This window comes from Melanotaenia boesemani, chromosome 22, assembly GCF_017639745.1.
Source record: "Melanotaenia boesemani isolate fMelBoe1 chromosome 22, fMelBoe1.pri, whole genome shotgun sequence".
Lineage (NCBI taxonomy): Eukaryota > Metazoa > Chordata > Actinopteri > Atheriniformes > Melanotaeniidae > Melanotaenia > Melanotaenia boesemani.
The window spans coordinates 16,624,052-16,644,476 of NC_055703.1; the positions used below are offsets into that span (position 1 = coordinate 16,624,052).

At 39.0% G+C, this 20,425-nt stretch overlaps 2 protein-coding genes across 7 annotated transcripts in view; both read right to left on the minus strand.

Moving 5' to 3' along the window:
* Positions 1-3: 3 nt before the first annotated feature.
* On the minus strand, positions 4-7,553 carry tmem181 (transmembrane protein 181). 3 transcript variants are annotated; one of them, XM_041975772.1, is made up of 17 exons: positions 7,268-7,553; positions 6,017-6,120; positions 5,507-5,574; positions 4,494-4,584; positions 4,270-4,388; positions 3,926-4,042; positions 3,700-3,780; positions 3,487-3,586; positions 2,958-3,088; positions 2,765-2,856; positions 2,616-2,673; positions 2,395-2,497; positions 2,254-2,305; positions 2,084-2,166; positions 1,897-1,986; positions 1,701-1,767; positions 4-1,607 (listed from the first exon to the last, which is right to left on the minus strand). In XM_041975772.1, the coding sequence occupies exons 1-17, from the start codon at positions 7,399-7,401 to the stop codon at positions 1,523-1,525; spliced, it is 1,575 nt and encodes a 524-aa protein (XP_041831706.1). In that variant the 5' UTR covers positions 7,402-7,553; the 3' UTR covers positions 4-1,522. The 3 variants fall into 3 exon arrangements, with proteins under 3 accessions (XP_041831706.1, XP_041831707.1, XP_041831708.1); XM_041975773.1 differs by lacking the exon at positions 7,268-7,553 and adding an exon at positions 6,366-6,477; XM_041975774.1 differs by lacking the exon at positions 7,268-7,553 and adding an exon at positions 6,362-6,468.
* Positions 7,554-8,228: 675 nt separating this feature from the next.
* Positions 8,229-20,425, minus strand: part of tulp4a (TUB like protein 4a) — a 29,066-nt gene continuing 16,869 nt past the window's right edge. For all 4 annotated transcript variants that reach the window (XM_041975779.1, XM_041975778.1, XM_041975781.1 and 1 more), the window contains 9 exons: positions 20,058-20,165; positions 19,754-19,920; positions 19,112-19,336; positions 18,514-18,748; positions 16,160-16,304; positions 14,859-15,003; positions 14,584-14,677; positions 11,142-14,488; positions 8,229-11,008 (listed from right to left, as the gene is read on the minus strand). In XM_041975779.1, the coding sequence (XP_041831713.1) occupies positions 10,892-11,008; positions 11,142-14,488; positions 14,584-14,677; positions 14,859-15,003; positions 16,160-16,304; positions 18,514-18,748; positions 19,112-19,336; positions 19,754-19,920; positions 20,058-20,165 (4,583 nt within the window). In that variant the 3' untranslated portion in view covers positions 8,229-10,891. The remainder of the gene's footprint in view (positions 11,009-11,141; positions 14,489-14,583; positions 14,678-14,858; positions 15,004-16,159; positions 16,305-18,513; positions 18,749-19,111; positions 19,337-19,753; positions 19,921-20,057; positions 20,166-20,425) is intronic.

Here is a 20,425-nt window from a genome sequence, read left to right on the forward strand (position 1 = left end):
TTGTTGTGCTGTATCTTGCTTTATTTACACATCACTATATATCTACAAGTACAACTTTAAACTAATATAGAAAACGATTTCGTAAGTTAACATTTCAAAACAACTTAACCACCAATGAGATACATTCAGACTGAAAGAACCATATCTGAGATTTTTAAGGAAAAAATATTGTAAAGACAAGGCACCATGTTAATTAAAACACAAATGTAGAGAGCAGAAGTACATTGGTTTTGGCTGTTTTTGTCCATAAGTTCCCATCTCATAACACCAACAAATAAAAGTACAAATATGCATCAAGTACAACATTGGCAATATAAGTAAAGTTGTGAGGAAATTAATCACCTGAAAAAATATGTTCAACAAAGGCAAAATTTATTTGGCCAGTGGTATAAGAGCTGCACATGCTGGGACAAGAAATGTTCAGCATGATTCCAGTCGTCCATGAACACTGAGCTGTGAGGAAAAAAGAAGTAAACTGCCAAATAGTCTGATAATACAGTATTAAACCACTTTTTGCTTAATAAAATACAATTTTTGAAAGTGCAATATCACAGCTGCTTTCCAGAGAAAAATAATGGCGGTACCTTGTGAAGTTAAGACTATTTTTTTTATACATGCATGAAGACAAACAGAATTTATCAGCAGATTCCATGCTGATCAATCATGTTGCTACAAGTAAGCAAGGTTCTGCATACTGTTCAGTGTTGGTTCCAACTAGGGCTGCACAATAAATGAAAAATATATAGTTATTGTGGTATCAAATTGTGTGATATTACTACTGCAAAATTATACTTTGACTGCAATAAATAGCTGTAAACATTTTTAATACCAGACAATTGGACTTGAAATAGTATGACAAACATGTGTATTAACGAGTGGCATTCCACTTAAACGATGTTCTGCTTTTGTGCATTTTTTTTACAACTACCCAGCATGTACATATGCAAAAAGCAGAATGCATACCTTGTTCATACACCCAAGCTTTATACATTAGTATTTATTGATATGTTGTAATATATCATATTTTCCTAATATTATGCAGGTCAAGTTCCAACCATTATGTTACTGAGCTGCATCCTTTAGCTGTCACATATTGACAGACTGTAAAAGAGCAGAAAGGAATGATATAAAGAGCACAATACAACAGTGGTTTAACACAGCAGTAAAAATAACAATGATTTCATAGAAAACCCCCATCTATTAGCACTTTTCCTGATCATTTTTAATTAACAGGTGGTGAAGAAGCGCTGGTTATGAGGAGAAATCTATTTTACAATATTGGTAAAAACTGTATCGTTTTAAATTGCTGTTGCCTTAGTGCGAGCAGCTTCATCACCTTTCAAAAGTACAGTACATTCAGTAGATTAAGTTATCTTTTTTCTTTTAAAAATATACTTATGTACACTTACAGTATAACATTTTATGTTGTGTAGATGCATCTCATGTACATATACACACTATTGCAATGAATCCTCCTAGCTTCCAACTGGGAGACAGGAGAAATGGGATGCCACCAGATGCATCAGTCGCTGTCACTCTCATCCTGGTACTTTGCAGTTGCTTTAATAGCACGTCCGTTTTGTAAAGGCATGTCTTCATAATCACTCCTATATAAAGGCACAAAGAAATCGGGGGGCATTGCATAGATTTAAACATAATCAGCACCACTGTAAACTGAAAAGCAAGTGAATAAAACATACCCATAAATGACTTCGTCATCTGAATCATTTAGCATGGAGAAAGCTGGATTATCCTTCAACTGGGAATCTGGGGAAATCAATGCATTAATACAATATCTTCTGCAGCCAAGAAGTATTCCAATTTACTATATATATATATATATATATATATATATATATATATATATATATATAAGACAGGTAATGTATAACTTACCATAAAGGGAATTTTTGGAGGGAGAGTACACAAATGCTAATGTGTACAAATAAAAGTTGAGCAGGCCATAGAAGGATAAAAATTCAGCTGGTATGTCTAGAATTAAGGAGTAATCCCTCACTATGTGACATAGATTACATTATTTTAAACTGAAATTATGGTTTCAATAAAACACTTAAAAGGATATAGTTCTGATAATGAGTTGACAATTCAGCCACAAAATTGTCTTGAAGAGCTTTGGCACCAAACCTCAGGTAGAGAATGACCATGCTAAGGGAGATGAAGAGTGGTAAGAACAATTAAATCTGATTTAAAAAATTAATAAAAGAAAGATAATTACTATTTGGTTGCACTTACCTGATAACAAGCACCACAAATGTAAGTGCTGTCAAAAATTTAAGCCGGAGATCTATTGATCAAAGAAAATAGCTCATTAATGTTGCTGTGGTAAAGGCAGAAGTCAGGTCAAATACGGACAGGTGAGGCATGAAGTGATACCTGAATAAGGCATGTTCTTGAGTTCAGAGCAAGCTCTGACAATCAGGAATATCAGGTAGAGGACGTAGAGGGCAACAACGATCAGGAAGAAGACCTTCATACCCTAAGGAGAAAAAGAATACTTCACCTTTAGTAACTGGGTTATCCAAATTGCTTAACATGGATCATAACACATTTAAATGATAAAAATGGTTTTAAATTCCATAAGAGGCAACTGTTACCTGAAAGTTTGCAATATCCACTTTGTACAGATAGGTAGGATCCCTTAGTTCATTAACCCTGAAAATTCAGACAAGCTGAGTGGATATTTTCAGCCCTGCTCTAAGTCACACTTTGATTCAGGCTGTATGAGGCCGGCAATCATACTTACGTTTGCCATATACCAAGTGTAACCGCTGAGAGCCACAGAAGACCGACAATGATCAGCTTGGGCATGTAGAAAGTGAGGAATTTTCTCTCGCCCTGCCAAAACAGAAAAAAAAATTAAACAAAGTAAAGATTTATTACAAGATTAGAAATGGAGGAATCTATTTAATTATGGGAGTGGCCCTGTTAGCGCACACCTGAACTCTTATGCCATGGTAAACACAGAGCCAGAAGAGCAGGAGAGCACACAGGAAGAGAGCCTGAAAGAAAGCATCTAACGTCCCTGGAAACCAGCTGTTCACCAGAAAAGCCAATGGGAAAAAAGGATCTGAAAAACAACATTTGAAACTTACTTTAAAATCTTAAAAAATCCTCATATTTGTTTAGAATTACAATTTGTTATTCTTGTGGAAAAAACACCATTTATACACTCATAGCCAGAGTCAGAAATTTTGGGTTTAACTATCATGTTTATAGCTGGCTTTGTGAAATCACTTAGTGTGATAAACCTTAAGGTTACTGAAGCCACATAAGGAAGAAAAAAACACTTTATAGATTAAATTAGCTTTATAGTACAGTTGACAGGAAGTGAATTCAAAGTAAATATTTACTGGTAACTAATTTCTACATAAGAAATTATTAGTGTGGTATAACTCATTTTAATTTAGTGATGTGCAAATCTTATAAACTGATGCAAATGGATACACACAAGTAAGACATACTTACCGTTGTAGAGCAGCAGCAAAGGGAGTAAAATAGACATCCACTTCTGCTCTATGCCCCAGTCCCTCATAGAAAACTTCCTCAGTGAATGAGCAAACATACACTGTAATATTAAAATAAAAAAATAAAGTCAGAGCCAGAGATTCATCTTCTGTTCACTGTCGCATTTTTGAGGAAGATGTTGTTCAAGGCCTTTGAATTAAAACACGCACTTACAGTCACCATAAAAGTCAACACCACAAAGACAAACCGGAACCAGATTTCCACTTGTGAGAAAGTGGGATTGTATGTTTTCCACTGAGGAGAGAAAAAAAATCCCAAAACAAACAAAAAAAATGGAAAGTAAAATTAGTAAAACAATGGTGACTGACCACTCATTTAAACTTATCAAAAACCTTGAATATAGAGACAGAAGTTGAATTGACAAATGTCTTTCACTTACCACAAATTTGACCTTGATTTCATATGTAATATTTTCAAGCCCTTTGAAACTGACAGCAACCTGGTACCGGGTGTAGTTCAGGTAGCCCAGATGTAACACAATGATCTCATCACATTTCTGCATGGTGATGAAAAAGAAAGAAAGAAAAAGAAAAGCAGCATAACTGTACTGAACATCAACAAGGTGTTTTAGGAAATAAAGTGTCTACCAGTTAATTAAATCAAGTCTAGTATTCAAATGATATCTCGAGTACAGCCTAATCTACACACACTGTTATGCTAGTTGCTGCTGCCTGACTAGCTCAATGTGAGAAAAAGATGACAGGAATGCTGACAGATACTTACAGCCCCACAGTGCAGTGTTCGTGATTTCTGGTTCACTGTGTTGATGTGCATCACACTAGCATCCTGCACCACTCCCTTGAGCTCAACATTAATCTCAAAGGGCTGCTTGAAGTCTCCCACTGACAAACAGACAGCAGTAGTGGTTGTTATTAGGTATGCATACAAAGAAATAAATGTTAAAGTTACTAGAGTGTGCTACAGGAACACTCCTTCTGTGGTCTTACTGTTGCTGTTTTCAACCTGCATCAAACAGGTGAGCCATAGCTGCTGGTTGTAGGTAGTGAGAGGTGGAGAAACAAGATTGAACGGCCCAGTCTGAAAACAATCAATGACATGATAAGAAAACGATCAATGCATCACAATAAAATATAAAAAAGGACAGTTAAGTTTTTGTTATGCTCAATATCATTTCTCCCAGTTTTCAAATATTGTACTTTGCATGCCACTAGCCTTATTCTTTGAAGCCTTAATTGCTTTTAACAGCTTTTTATTTCAACACCTTTAAAAACTGTTTGAATGCCAATTCAATACTGAGCTGGGAAACAATTGAAAAATAGCTATTTGAGAAATAATATTCAGAATGATAATTAATAAAAACTGTTAATGAAAAAATAAAATACATGATTAGATTAATGCTAGCTATACAACAAAACAAAAAATATGGATTTCTCCAACTCAAATACCTTTTCTTATTGGCAAAGAATGATTCAAGGTCAATGCAAATGCATAGGAAAAAAAAATCACATTGTGTAGCCAATAAATTTCTTACGTACATTAGACATTTGCAATATATTGGAAAGCACTCACTTCATAAATAAATGTTTTACATAAACACCTTCAGTGCACATTGTTGACTGTACAAGTTTCTGGAATTTGACAGAGGAGATGGAAATCTTTTCTTAAGATACTCATATAATGTTTTCATTAAAGGTGAAAAAAGTTCAGTCAAAGGGAAAAGACTGCCCTGAGATTTGCCAATAAAATGTCTTTCATATCACGATTAAGCTAATGAATCTTTCTTGTGCAAGGGTGGTCAAAAATTCAAGTTTTTTTCTTTTTTTTTATTTAATCATATCTTAAATTAAATTTAAACTAAATTAAATGGCAATGTATACAGTTTTTTGGAGGTAAAATGAGAAACACAATGAAGTAATGCATTACAAAGCTGACAGTCATAAACATGTCATTCAAATGCCAGGTAGTCTAAACTTAAAATATGCCTCCACAAATGTCTTACCTTTACTGTAAAATTTTTTACAACTAATTGATCTCCATTGTGCTCCTGTTCAGCAATAATTCTTGGACCTACAAAAATGACAACATAAATACATATTTCCTTATTCAGGTTAAAAGGTGTGACTCTCTTACATAAATCAACAAATACATTTTTTCAAACAAAGTAGCTGAATTTGAAAGTCAAGTTAACTACTTTAAAAACTTGGATCCTTGAATTTGACTGAATTGTTGGTGTTGAAAATGTGAGTTATAGAGGAATTAAAACTGGGTAAGTGTATGTACAAAGAGGAATATACTTGCACTAAATTGATCATCCAACAATTAAAATAGTGCTATAAGAAAAGTAAATTTTAAAAAATCAACATTTTATCTGAAACTGGCAGCATCTGGTTACATGTAAATCGCAATTTGTCCTGTTAAAAAAACAAAAACAATAAAAATGAATAAATAAAAATACTTCTGACCAGCATCCAGCTTTGGTTTGTGTTTCACTTATGTTTATTAGCCATACCTGCAACCCCAATGAAGACTGTGAGGCCAAAGCAGATCAGGAACACCACAAAGACCAAGACAAAATGCCTTTTAGACAAAGTGTACAGCCGCATGGGGGCCAGTCTGTAACATGGAGATATTCATTAGGGTTAGCACACAGACAGAATGGCAAATATACATATATAGATATATATTTTTAGTTTAATACAACGTGTTTCAGCACGGATGTCAACACTGCTAGCACCCTTGCTACTTTATGCTAGCACTGACAGATGGAAAGACAGAGTAGCAAAATGGTTTCTCCCCATTAATATAAGCGTTCGGTAACACGTCCCGAATGTGTCCCCAGGACAAACCCATACACATACCGTTCCATTTAATTTGGTTTACAGATTGTGTAGCGACAAAATACGTTAAAATTTCCCCGTGAATCCACATCCGTGTATCAACATCAGGCTGCGACAACTGGAGTGCAACGTCATCTAATGGGAGGAGTCAAGATCACGTGACAGCAGTGGATTGGAAAAAAAAACGAAGAGTATGGTGCAATGGATGCATCTGTTCTATTGTTTTCTTTCTCGATTCTTTCTTCTGCCGGTGTGCTTAAAAAAGTGCCATTCAATATTGTACGCTGGCTTTTTATATTTGACCAATAAGAGCTCTCTGTTTAAAGACGTGAAATAAATAAACTCACGGCTAAACATAACCTGGGTACGACATTCTGCGCATGTGCAGAAGTCTCGATCGGCAAAAACACAGTATTTTCATTTTAAAGCATTAATCGGTCTTTTATAGCTTGATAAGAATTGCTTAAATGTGTAAACAAATTGATTACAATCAAATTAAGTAAAAGAGAAAAACCTATTAAAAAGACAACACTTGCTGCCTTGTTAAAGTCTGAGGCCTCTGCTACGTTATGTGGGTTTTTTATATGCCAGCTATGTTACACAATTAGACGTAATTTTCGGATCTGCTTCTCCCATTCCCACATATCTTTCCCCCCTTTCCTCGTTCTGTTTCGTTTAAAAAAACGGTATAAACAAAATTTTGACGCGATAACGTAAGAAATCTATGTTCACCTTTTATTATTATTGCTATTTTAACAATCGTCTGTATTTGGAGAGATGCTGGGAGTTATCTGTTGGCGTGTGAGTATTTGTAGACTCATGGTATAAGATAATTTCTCTATCAAAACAAGCAGCGTCAATTCAATATCACAGTACAAAAATAACCTGGATATTCTACCATTATCAGATGTTCAGCCACGTACCTATAAAAGCGATCATCACGGTAAGGTGTCAGATCCTCCTTCAGCTCGTTGTAGGCCTCTTGTATTTTCCTACAGAAGTATTTCAGCTCGCTGTACAGAGGGTTTTCCAAGCCAGAAGAGTAGTCGGTGTCCATTATTACAAGCCGTTTGGCGGCTGAAAATGGAGGAAACAATCAGCGCGTTCAGCGAACAGCACAGAGACCTGTTTCTATTGTTGCGACGTTTAATTAAAAGTGCAACCGAAGCTGTTTTGTTTGTTTAGGTTCATGGAAAGTGTGTGTGTGAGTGTGTGAGAGAGAGAAAGAGAGAGAAAACCTGTTAAAACGAAGAGGGGCGGAAACACAGGAGACCACAACAGCACGCTGGAGGAAGGTCACGTGATCAGGATTCAGCACCACGGACAGAGACGCCACAAGTTTACTGATGCTCGTCTTCCGCGTAATCTTTTTTCTTTGTCCTGGCATAATAACCCCTTAAAATACTGAATATTTATGTAAATAATAACAGTCACCATCATCACACACTGGAATTTAAAGTACTTGGCATTACAGCTACAAATGACAGGTTTTTAATGTAAGTCTTACTAGTTTGTATTTCACTCTTTTCTCACAATTTCATGGTCCCACAAATATGATACACGAAGTCCAAGCTACAACTGCACACAATGTCTTCTTCTTAAATAGTGTGGTGTACTAATTTCAAGCTTGAGAGTTTCCCCATCATTTGACATACTAGCACATCCAAGTGTTTCTATTGTCTTTTTTTAAATAATCAAAATAAAAGAAAAACAGAAAGTGATGCTTTTAGGAATTGCTCAAATGCTGTTAAGCGTTTAGCTGTTTTTGCTTTCAAAATGTCTGCTGTTTGATACAATAGTCCAACAACTGGTTTAATCAAAACTATACAATTTCTAGCTTTACAAATAATACATACGTTTAACAGGGAAGACCCAGAATTTTCTTCTGAAACAATGACATTTATTCAAAAGATGCGTGACATGTACAGTTATAAAATAATTTACATGGCATGCCTTACTATCCATCCACTACAAACGTTCAGTCACCAAATCAAACTCAGTTTTTTTTTTCAAGTGTTTTTGTCATTTAAATCTAACATGTATAAATACAAAGCACAAATCTTTGCTAAATAAAAGCCAAATCCTACAATATCTACAACAGGTCATCATCAGTTTAAAGTGAATCCTTAACAAAGTCCATAGGCAATGTTGAACATAAACTCAGTGATGTACACTAGTGAACTCGTGAATAATGTGTGTGTGTTTATGTGTTGAAACCATAAGCACACACATTTGAAGATAAGAGATTTAACACTGATGGGATTGGTAGACTGCACAGCTGAATACAGACACACCTTGACTTGACAGGTACACTCTACGTAACTAGTCTACCAACTACATTAAACTGGGCACTTGCTCATTCACGTCTTTTCCATCCAATGCAAACTTCAAATTACACTGAAAATTTGCCTGTTCCCACCCCATCCCATCCCACCCCCGACCCAACCCCACATTTCCATCTTACAATTCAGGCAACACTTGTTACAAACTTAACACAAAGAAATGTTCAGAAAACTCCACAATATACAGTATGTATAGATAGTTCATCTCCTTTAGGAATTAATCTCATAAATAAAATGTACAGACCAGCATCTGAGATACAGAACTAAAAGCACAGTATCAAAATGTGGCCAAATGCAAAGACAACGGATTTCTTTTCCCCCTACAAAATATTGCACAACCAACACAAAAGTTTTTTTTTCTTTATGACATGCTCATGTTTTCATTTCTATGCTTGGACATTTTAATTTTTTTTTTTCATTTTTCTGTCCCTATCCTTACAACCCACCACCAACAAACATGCATCATGTTGTGATATGAAAGATCACACTAAACGCAAAAATCTCAACTCAAAGACCAACGCAAGAGTTGGTCCACAGTGATACATTTCTCAATAGTGAAGGTACACTTCCCCATTGGCTCGTTTCCCATTTAACTGTAAAAAATGCATATTTTGGCACAAATATTACAGGTGAGCCTCATCAAATTTACCCAGTTATAAGCCTAAATGTTATATTACTGCTCCCTGTTGTAATTTTAGCTGACAACGTCTGCAAACAAAAAACGTTGCAAGTATTTGTAGTGTACCTAGTCATTTTTAAAATTCTTAAATAGGCAAAAACAAAAAAATAAAAACACAGCCTTTCAGATTTCAGTCAGCTTACCAAGTGGACAAATTTGAAAGCCTCATTCTTCATTGGAGACTGAAAAGACTGAGTGACAATGATTACAGCTTAACTGTTAATTTGTGGTTGCTTCTGCTGACCTTAACAGTGCAACAGCTTTACTCCACACCTGAAATTAAACACAGTGGAGACAGGTGTAAACAGAAATCTGTCAAAGTCACCCAAGTCTCTTTACAACATTTACATATCATTAATTTATTTACATGACTTCTGAGAATAGTATGAAATGGCATAGGTAAAATATACAAAAATATTTCCTGTACCATGCAAACATGTTTAGTGTGGTCTTAAAGAGCCTCCCCCCCACCCCCCAACTACATACTCACTTCACAGAAGTGACACCAGGTGACAAATCACTTCATGCCAGAGGTTAAGTTATTCATACTAGGCCTTGGCGATGTCTTTGGTGCCCATGTCACCATATGTAGGTAATTAACTAGGTATAGGATGTCAGCCAAAACTATTCTGTAAACCACTCCCACTTGAAAACTCCAAGTACACAGCAATATTCCACTTCAGTCTCCCAAATAAAGCAGATAAGAAAACCGTGACGACAGAGTGTGAGGACTGTATATCACTAACAATGACAAATGTTAAAATTAGTATTTGAATGGTAAAACAATAATGTACATATAAATTAATCTATATAGCAGAGTAACATTTCCTCTTCCTTCAAACTACGAACTTGTAAATTTTAACAGTGGCACACATTTCACAACAGTGAAAAGTTTTAACACTTAGTAGTGCTCCTACGTGATGCATATATCTAAGCCTCAATTCCAGCCAAGAAAGACTGATAGTAACAAAAGTAATGGCAAAGAGCAAAAACAAAGACCCTCCTTATCGCCACCATTTAATAAAATCCTAAAAGCAAAAGAAGAACAATAAAGTGGTAACTGTTTCAATAAAGGTTTGTACAGCAATGGATTTCAGTGCCCAGTAGTACCTGTGCGCTCTTGGAAAAGTAACTCTCACCTCTAAAAGATGGTTTTCAAGTATTACTGCTGCTTATTTTCAATCTGCACCTCAGCAATCATGTCCCTAAACTTCTATCTATAGCAGCATTTATTTGCATGATGATTACCCAAACTCAGCTCTTTGGCCCTCCGTGCTTTGCAGGATGCAACAGACTGCCAAACGGAGCAGATCTGACAGCATTCTTGAAAAATGCGGTCAATGCTTATTGCACCATATCTAGTGGCAGCATTATGTAGTGCAGTGTGATTGTATTTTGTTCAATAGCCAGGGCTGATTTTAGTCTTTTCTCCTAAATCCATTACAAGAGTTCATTTATTTCCAATTAAACAACTGTGCCCCTTTGGCAGCTTGCATTGAAATCTCAGATATGATTTAGATATGATCTCATTTGAGGCGTTGAGTGACATTGGCCAAAGCCACTGCAAATGCCTGGACAGCTGAGAAGGGATACTGAAAGTCTAAGATGTAGGCATTTCCATCAATCCTTCCAAACTGCATCACCTATGGAGAAAAAACAAAGAAGGTTCACAGTGAATAAAATAAAAAAAAAGTCGTATTAGACAATATCAAATCAACTGTTCTTGATTATTTGCAAAGGCAATTCGTCTTTGACAACATGAATGGAGCTTCCTACCTGCCTGCCCTCCAGTTCAATTTGAAAGTTCTTGGCTGACTCCTGTGTGACACGTCCACCAAAGTCCAACTGGTAAACCTGCGTTGCTTCATTCCAAAGTGGCTGCTTGTTGGCCATGACATAAACAAACCCCTGGCTGCCCAGTCCTCTGTCTTCTTTCTCGTTGGATTTTCGACACTTGATCTCATCAAGTTCACTGCCAGCCCTAAGGTTCCTCTTACTTTTCCAGCCCTTCTTACCACTCTGACACTGATTGAGGAGCTCATCACCACTGATAAAAAGCTCTGGCTCACTCTCTGAACTATCCTGGAACTCACTATTGGTAGTAGCCTTACTCAGCTTCTTAGACTTTAACTGTTGCTCTTTCTGTCCCTTCAGTTTTTTCTTGTCCCTTCCTCCCAGACGTGGACTAGAGATAAGTGAGTTGAAATCACCCAGAGCTCTGCCTTCCTTTTTTGATTTGCTCCCTTCAGCCAGCTGTTGCACATTAGCCTCTTCAGCCCGACCATCAATCCGCTTACGGTTCTTCTTATTGAACTTTTCTGACCGTTGTGGCACAGGGCTCTCAGTTAAAGAGAGTACTTCCTGAAAACTTTCCCCAGCCTCTGCCATGGCCTCTTGTAATGCCCCATGGCTCTGCAGCTCTGCTGGTGGTAGTGGAGGGGGTGGTGGAGGAGGTGGTGGCGAGAGAACATTTTTGTCTATATGGGAGGCTTTGGGTGGTAGTGGCACCGCGGGACTGGGAATAGGAGGACAAGAATTATATGTACCCCACGGTGTGTGAACAGCAATTGGAGGAATGGGAATCCCAGGGCAAGCACTTCCTCCTGGATACAGGGGCGGGAGAGGACAGCAGGCTAGGTTTGCTAGATTAGCAGGATAACCTGGTGGTAAGACAAAAGTTGCATCCTGCTGTGAGAAAGGAATGGGGGCCACCACTTCTTTTGGGGAGCTGCAGGGGCGTGGTGACCCAGGGACTTGTTGGAGCTGGCCTCCAGTATAGGCAGTTGCAGGAGAGTACTGGAGAGAGATTTGGTAGCCTGTAGCTGCTGGAGCAGCTTGAAATGATGCAGTACCAGGGCTGGTGGGGGACTTTGGAGAAAGGACAAAAGGCAGTCTGGTTACATCCAAGTGCTGAGCTGGGCTAAGAACAAGGGGGGGTGGTTTGTGTGAACCAGGGGGACCAGTGGAGTTTAAAGATGCTGTCCTTTCCTGAGGAACCCACACTTCCTCTGTGGTAGCTGGATCCCACTGATAGGGAGGTGGGCGTTTGACAACAAGCCCTGATGCATCATTTCCTCCCAGTGCCAGATGCCTCAGTGACTGGTTCAGTGTTTCATCCTCAGTAAATGCTGAATTGACATAATCGGCCCTGTCTCTATTGCTCCCTCCTGTTCCACCCATAGATCCTTCAAGTGCGCTCATCAGACTATAAGACGACTGGGAGGCCAGAGGAGTTACACTGTTGGAGTGAACAATAACTGTGCTGTGTGGTGGTCCATTCCCTGGAGGGAAATCCTGTCTGATAATAGTGCCTCCTGCTATTCCATTGGCACTCCCCGGGGCTGTGCCTCCAACACTTGATCCACTGCTACACTGACTGCAGGTGTATAAAGCTGTTGGCACCCTCTGCTGGAATGAGGCTGCTAGTGCACTATTTTTAGCTTTCGGAGGCAGTGGCCTAGGAGGTTCCATCTGAGAAACTTTAATTGCGGCTTCTCGGCTGTTCCTTCTGAGGGTTGCATGGATCAGACTGCTGTCAATCCTCTGTCCAGGGTTCCTCCCAGCAGTGCTGTTCTGATTGGCTGGGTCTGGATATGGAGGTGGGTCTCCACTGGGTATGGAATAGCGGGGTGCAGTGAGTCTGTTGAGAGTAGCAGAGGTGTAGGGCAGCTGAATTTTCTTGTCAGCTGTAGAGGAGGATGAAGAGGAGGTGACCCTGAGAGTGGCAGAGCTGCCAGGTCCCTGGAGTGTGTAGACATTCTGATTGCAGACAAGGCGTGTTCGAGGACGACATACTTCTTCAACGTTCCCACTGCTGTCAAACGTTGTTATCCTCTCATAGCCCAGTGGTGTGGGGTACTGTGCTTGCTGCTGACCTGAAGGATAAAGTTGGAACTCTCCCTTTTTCAGACATAGGTCACCAGGGGGAGGAGTTCCACTTGTGCCCCCTCCTGTTCCAGATGAGCTGGAAGCTGCAGTGGAAGCTGATGCAGAAGCAGCAGCAGCTGCTGCAGCAGCTACAGCAGCAGCCACAGTTCCAGGGTAAGGGGGTGGGGGGTTCATCTTGCTGAGCTCTAGAGGAGCACTGAACACAACTGTATCCCCCTCAGCCAGCTGTGGAGTTGACCGAGTAGTTTTGATCTTCAATAAGTGCTCATGTTCATTCCCTATTGCTCTGTCTACTACTAAATCAGCAGGTGTGTGAGGAATTTGGATCTGCAGTGCACCTGGCTGCAGTTGGTGCAGTGCTGCACCAGAAGGTTGGCCTGACGACATAGAGGAAACGGGGATTTGAATTTGAAGCTGCTGCTGAAGTTGATGGTGGAGCTGCTGTTGCTGCATCTGATGTTGCTGCTGCTGAGACTGTAGTTGATGCTGTATTTGTTGTTGTTGTTGCTGCTGCAGCTGCTGCTGAATTTGTTGATGTTGTTGTTGTAGCTGTTGCATCTGTATGTGTTGCTGAAGGTGCTGTTGATGCTGCTGCTGTATGTGGTGGAGTTGCTGTTGAATCTGCTGCTGATGCTGGAGCATCTGCTGCTGCTGCTGCTGTAACTGTAGCTGCTGTTGATGATGCTGAATTTGTTGGTGGTGTTGCAATAGTTGCTGCTGCTGCTGTTGTTGACTTGGTTGCGGTTGCTGCTGCTGTGATGGATGGGATGGTGGAGGTCCAACCATTAGGCGGCCCACTTCCAGGCCCCCGAAAATGACCTGACCAGGACTAGAGTATCTTGTGGGTACTGTATACTGGGTTGTCAAGATGGCATCCTGGCTTTGGTCTGACCCACTGACAGCTGCTCCTGAGGGGGTTGCAGTGGGATTGCTTAAGACATCCAGCTGAACATTTTGGTTGGCTAGGAGTGACTGAACCAGACCAATACTTTGGGCAGGGGACATGGCCTGGGCGGGACTGTGAATGGGAGCAATAGGGATGTTTACAGTGCAGGGGGGGTTGTCATCAGCACCACCAGCAGGCCCTGTGACAGGAAGGTCATCTTCATCCTCACTGAAAACATTGGGGCTGAAGACAGGCAGGTTGATGTAGTCCATAGAGATCTTGCGCACCTCTGGCAGGTAAATGGTCATCTGTCTGGGCTGCAGATGTAGGAGGCTTGTCTTATAGATAACTAGTGAGGAAAGAGGAAAATGTTCAAATGAAAACAATGGAACATTTAGACAATGAAGAGTAAAGCAAGTAGTTGTAAAGTAGTTGACTGGTTACCTGCACCAAGATTGGTTGGCAAGAATGTTGCCAGCCCCACTATCTTAAACTTTGTTCCCCAAATATTGGATGTGACCTGTGCAAGGTAATTTTGCTGCAAGACATGAACAGGGTTTGTTGTTACTGACTGAAATATAGATATACATCTAGTTTTACAACTATTAAACTTTGTGGATTTACGTAAAAAAAACTCATGACTGTGCCATGATGATGAAACATGACCAATCCTTTTCATTCACCGGCTTTTCCATCCTTACAGATTATTTGCCATTTACCTGGTTGATGTCATCTAAAGGGAATTCCCTTCGTGACAGACTGGGTGATCCAATTGAGGGTTTTCGTATGGGTAACCGTGGTGACCTAGAGATCTCTTGTGTAGCACGGGACAGTTTGGGTGATTTTCTGGGGTCAATATTAATCCTGTTGGTAAAGGGACAAACTAAGTCTCTACAGAGAAGGCAGCAAATAAGGAAAGAAGGTTTAGGCATGCAGTAAAACCACCCTCCCAAAAAAAAAAACATTGATCCTATTAATATACATATTGATTGATCCTCATGTATTTAACGAAGCAAAGGTAGAAATTCATCTGAGCAATTTAAGGTATTATAGAACCTTCATGAATATTGCTAAACTTTAATCAAGATTTAACATCTCTTTCTTTGCTGTTAAAAATTTGTACAGTCATAAAATGTGAGCACAATTTATGACCAGGACTGTCACAACTTTTACAGCCTGACACTAATTATGCAAGCTCATCGCTATAAACCTACAGTATCATAAGAATCATTTCCATTCACCTGTAAGATGAAACTAAGAATTAACACATAGTGGAGCTCCTTAACATTGTTCAAAGGGTTTTGCATTCTAGAAAGCAAAATGGACTATGTTGATGGATGCATGCTCTACTTTTAACATAAACAACTGTCTGATGAAGAAATTTTAAAATGTATATTTCCACTATAGCTCTTGCTTGAACTGCCATGACATTGTTTAAGATGGAGTTAGTTTAGATGAGGCTATCTTCTGAGTAGCTTTTGGCTTTAGCCACAAATCTCTCTGGTTCTCCTGATAAAGAGTTCTGACCGCCATCTACTCTAGGTAAGATAATATGTACTTAAGTACTAGACAAAACCCCTCTTTAAAAACAAACAAAATCCAGCAGAAATATACATTTGACATCATCAGTTCAGTTGCAAAGCCAAACATATTTTGGTTTAAAACCAAATTAAAAAGGGAATTTTAATAATTTAGGCAGCAATTTGAGTAGCAGCACAAAGATGGTAACAAAACTTGCCAATAACTTAACGAAACAGTTAAAAATAAAGATTGTTCGTTATAATCATATGCGCTATACCCCTGTTCATTTTCAGACACACCCAAAATTATCTCAAAAACTGCAATTTATGAGGGCAATTTAAAAAAAAGTCTACACTAAAGTAAAAATGTTTTTTTCACTCAAAAACCATGACAATTGTGCATATCAAGAACCCTTTGACTCACATTTTAATATTGTGTAACAACATTTCCCTTTCATATGGGTTACTGCAGCTAACAGGTTATATGACTAGTTAATTACCTGGGAAGTTTGGGAGATTTGCTTCCTCGGGATATCTTTGGAGATTTCTTGCCAACCCAATCATCACTTAGCTCAATGTCACTAGAGTCGGAGCAGTTACAGCTGTCGATCATTGCCGATATCAAACTGTTGCCATATATTTCATCTGAGGAGACGAAATATCAGAATGTTAAGTTTTCAGTAAAAGTGCAGGTCTCAAAATAATCTAATTCAGCAAATATAAAAAGGAAATTAACCTGGAGGAAAATTACAGTGTTGTAGTAGTTGTATTTAAATAAAACAATAATAATAATTAATTAGAAGACATTAGAAGAGGTTTTGTTCCGGATGGTGATGGCTGCTGGCAGGAATGATCTCTGGTACCTCTCTGTCTTGCATTAGACTTGATGAAACCTGACACTGAACCCACTCTATTGTTTCTTCACTGTGTTGTTTAGAGGATATGAGGAATCTTGCACTATTTTCAGCAGCTTGTGCAGCATTCTTTCTCTGGACGATCAGTTCCAGCGGCTCCAGAGTTATCCCCAGCACAGAACCAGCCTTCCTGATCAGTTTGTTTAGTCTCTGGTTCTGATGCTGCTGCCCTAACAGATGCTGCAAAGCTGATTACATTTTCCACAACAGGCTTATAGAATTTAAGCAACATTTTGGTGCAGACATTGAATGATCTCAGCTTCCTAAGAAGTAGAGTCTGCTCTGTCCCTTCTTGTAGATGCGTCTGTGTTGCATTACTAGTCCAGTCTGTTGTCCAGCTGAACTGTGAAGTACTTGTATTCCTCCACCACCTCCACTTCTTCTCCTAGGATTTAAACAGTGCTTTGTTTGCTCATGTTCCTTGTGAAGTCAACAATCATCTTATTTGTGTGTTTGTATTTAAGATGATTTCCGCACCATCTCACAAACTCGCTGACCAGTTCTCCGTACTCAGCTTCCATTCCATCACTGATAAACCCCACAACTGCAGAGCCATCAGAGTATTTCTGCAGATGACAGGACTCAAGAGTTGTATTGGAAGTCTGAGGTGTTCAGTGTGAAGAGAAATGGTGAGAGAACAGTTAATTGTGGTGCTCTAGTGCTGCTGACCACCATCTCAGACACACAACCTTTTAATTCCACTAACTGTGGTCTGTTTGTTAGGTAGTCATGAACCATGAGGTAGTCCCCAAAGTGCTGCCTGATTGGTCCAGATGAGAGCGGGCCCATTATGATATACAAACTTCAGTGGTTCCTGAAAGGTGTTCACTTGCTTATTAACAGTCTCTCAAGGTCTTTCATGATGTGAGATGTTAGGGCAACTAGTCTGTAATCATGTGGTTCAGATGGCTGGAATTTTTTAGGTACTGGAATAAGGCAGGAGGTTTTCCAAAGCACAGGAACACTTTTCTGATTTAGGCTGGTGTTGAAAAGGTGCTGAGGAATCATTTGAAGGCACTTGAGCAGAACAGCCTCCTAACCAGTGTGAAAGGTAATCGTCATAAAAAAAAAGAATTTTAAAAACCACAACAGTACGGTCGGACCTACTACAGTTTGCTGCCACTTCACGGCGCAATCTACAGTGAAATATGAGGAATATAAAAAATGTGGACTTGTTCAAAAGTCCACATTTTGATCAAAACGTCGTACGAAGGATGGGTAACAAATGTGAGCTGCTGAATGAAAATGAGTCTTTTGGTATTATAGTTTTCATAGTTTTATCAAAACAAGATGGTGCCGTGTACCAAAATTTCTACTGCTAAACATTAAACTCATTCAGTCCAAACTATCGTTTCAGTAGTTTTAAATTATTATTTTCTTCTGTTGTAAACCACTCCAGTATAGGTTAAGCCAATTCATTTGTTAGACATTAAAGTGTGAACAGACTGGAACCATTTCATGGCTGGCTTCATTTATTGCTGCGTAGAGAGGGAGACAGTTGATTTATAAGGAGACCTCTGGGCCGTCAGAGCTCCCATTAAGCAGCTTTTAATTAACATGAAGCCATTCTGCTTTCTGTGAGTAAAACATACTCTCAGAGTGCCTAGTGAAGAAGTTCTGGAAAGCTATTGGAGGACCAGAAATGTGTCCCAGCTGGATTTTAATGAAAATATCAACAAGTTGACATTATTATTTCTTTTTTTTATTTCAACAAGTTAAAATAAACATAATATATTTTTACTCTTTCTTATATAACAAATATAAACTAACGAAAATAATCTGTTACTAAAATTGTTTAATTTCACAATTCCATCCTACATAAGAAAGATTTTACAGGCTGATCAGATGGCCTAAACACTTTAGGTTCTCTTTATAAAATTATACTGAATAAGATTTTTATACTCTCCTAAGTCAATGATATGAAATAAACTTAGTCCCACCTGTTTTCCCATCTGTTTTGGGGTCCATAATGACGAACTCAGGGCGCAGTTTACTTATCCGTCGGCCTTTCAGGATAGGCACCAGACCACCTAAGTACTCCAGATACAGAGTATAGCACGGCCCTCCCACCTCAGGGTTATCCTCTGTACGCTTCATGGTGCAGTGCAGGCGCTCGTTCCCTGCTGTCGGGTAGCTCACAAAATCCCGCATGTTGTTGGGATCTGGGATGGGGGGCTGCAAATGAGAAGGTAAAGTCAAGTTTAGTAACCTGTCATGTCAGTTAAGAAGATTTTCTTCTTTCTGCTTTTTTTTCCATTCAGGTGTATGAAATTTATATTATATTGATTGTTTTGTTTTAGTTAAGAATTAAATAAATACTTAAAACAAATAAATAAATTATTTATTTATTTGACAATATTTTCCTTCTCTAAGCTACACTTAAATCGCAGTTCAAGTAAAATGTATTTCACTTGGCTCATGCGTAAAGGTTTATCATCTTAGAAGGTCATTACTGATATTCATCATGGAAATCTTGTGGACCTCTTGACAATTATTTTTTATGGTTGTAAAGGACCTGAATCTTGTGTCCTGTTTTACCTTGATGGTGGGGACAAAAGCAGCAGTGACGTAAGAACAAAGACGGGAAGGCATAGTGAGCTTGGCAACATCTTTTTCCTCCTTGACTGCTGTTGCGATGCCCTGCTGGCAGAGTAACTGCAGAGTGGCAACGCGGTGCTCGACACGCACCACGTAGAGAGCCGGGCCCGATGCCAAGAACAGACGTGAGTCGCGGTGACCCCAGCAGAGAGTAGTGATGGGACGCTGCAGTGGCAAGGATAAAACAGTGTATGTAACATACTTACAGAAGGTTAATGTCAACCATCTAAGAGGGGTAAATGTTCATGTTATTACTGTTATGGCCCAAAAAATTTTTTTTAACATATTTTATAGAGCATAGCTAGAATTTGGAAAGAAATTTGGCAAATAAATAAATAATAGGCTCAAATAGATGTCTCAATATCCTCACAAAAAAGTCAGGAAAGTTAACTGGTTACTTTGCTGTGGACCAAGGTTTAATAGGGCATGTGCCACTGCTATAGAGCAAAGGAAATAAAATCATGTTTAACCAGACTAATTACACATAATTAACTAATTCAAACTTGTTAAGAAAGATGCAGTAAACTGACTACTGTGACTTTTTCCTTACATAATATCCCTGCTTCAGTTATAAATCATTACCTGTGCAGGTGTGTCTAGAGTGTAGATGTGTTCTCCCCGAACATTGTAGAACTTGACAACGGCATTTTTGGTGGGTGGAGGACAAGGGGTGTCAGGGGACAGGATTGTTCTCTCCATCCCTGCTACTGCCAGGAGATCCCCCTGAGAGCACCACTGGACCACAACATCTGCAGCAAAGTAAAGAGAGAAAGACGTACTGCTACTGTTATACAAAAAAAAAGTAAGAAAGGGACTGAGGGATACAATAAAACAAAAACAGATCAGAAGCAGGAGAATTAATGTGATTAATAAAACACTCACACACCTTTCAAACCAGTGCGAATGAGTGTGGGTGAAAGGTCGTCATAATTGTTCATCAGGCTGATGTCTCCAGAGGTGAAGCTGACTGTAAGTAGTGGTTTTTGGGTGTGCACTGAAAAGGCAAGAACAATACAATCTTCTTAGAAAAGTATTGTGGGAAGTATACACAATATCATCTATGAACTATGAAATCTATAATGGTTTGTAAAAGATGGACACAGCCACAGTTAAACCACGAGCTCATGGACAACTGCTGAGACCTTGAGTTTGTGTTTTGGTTATTGCCATCTTGGTTTTTGTAGATACATGAATCAGAAGTGATGTGCAATGGGTATTAACCAGAACCAAAGTAAACTATAAATGAAGATTGGA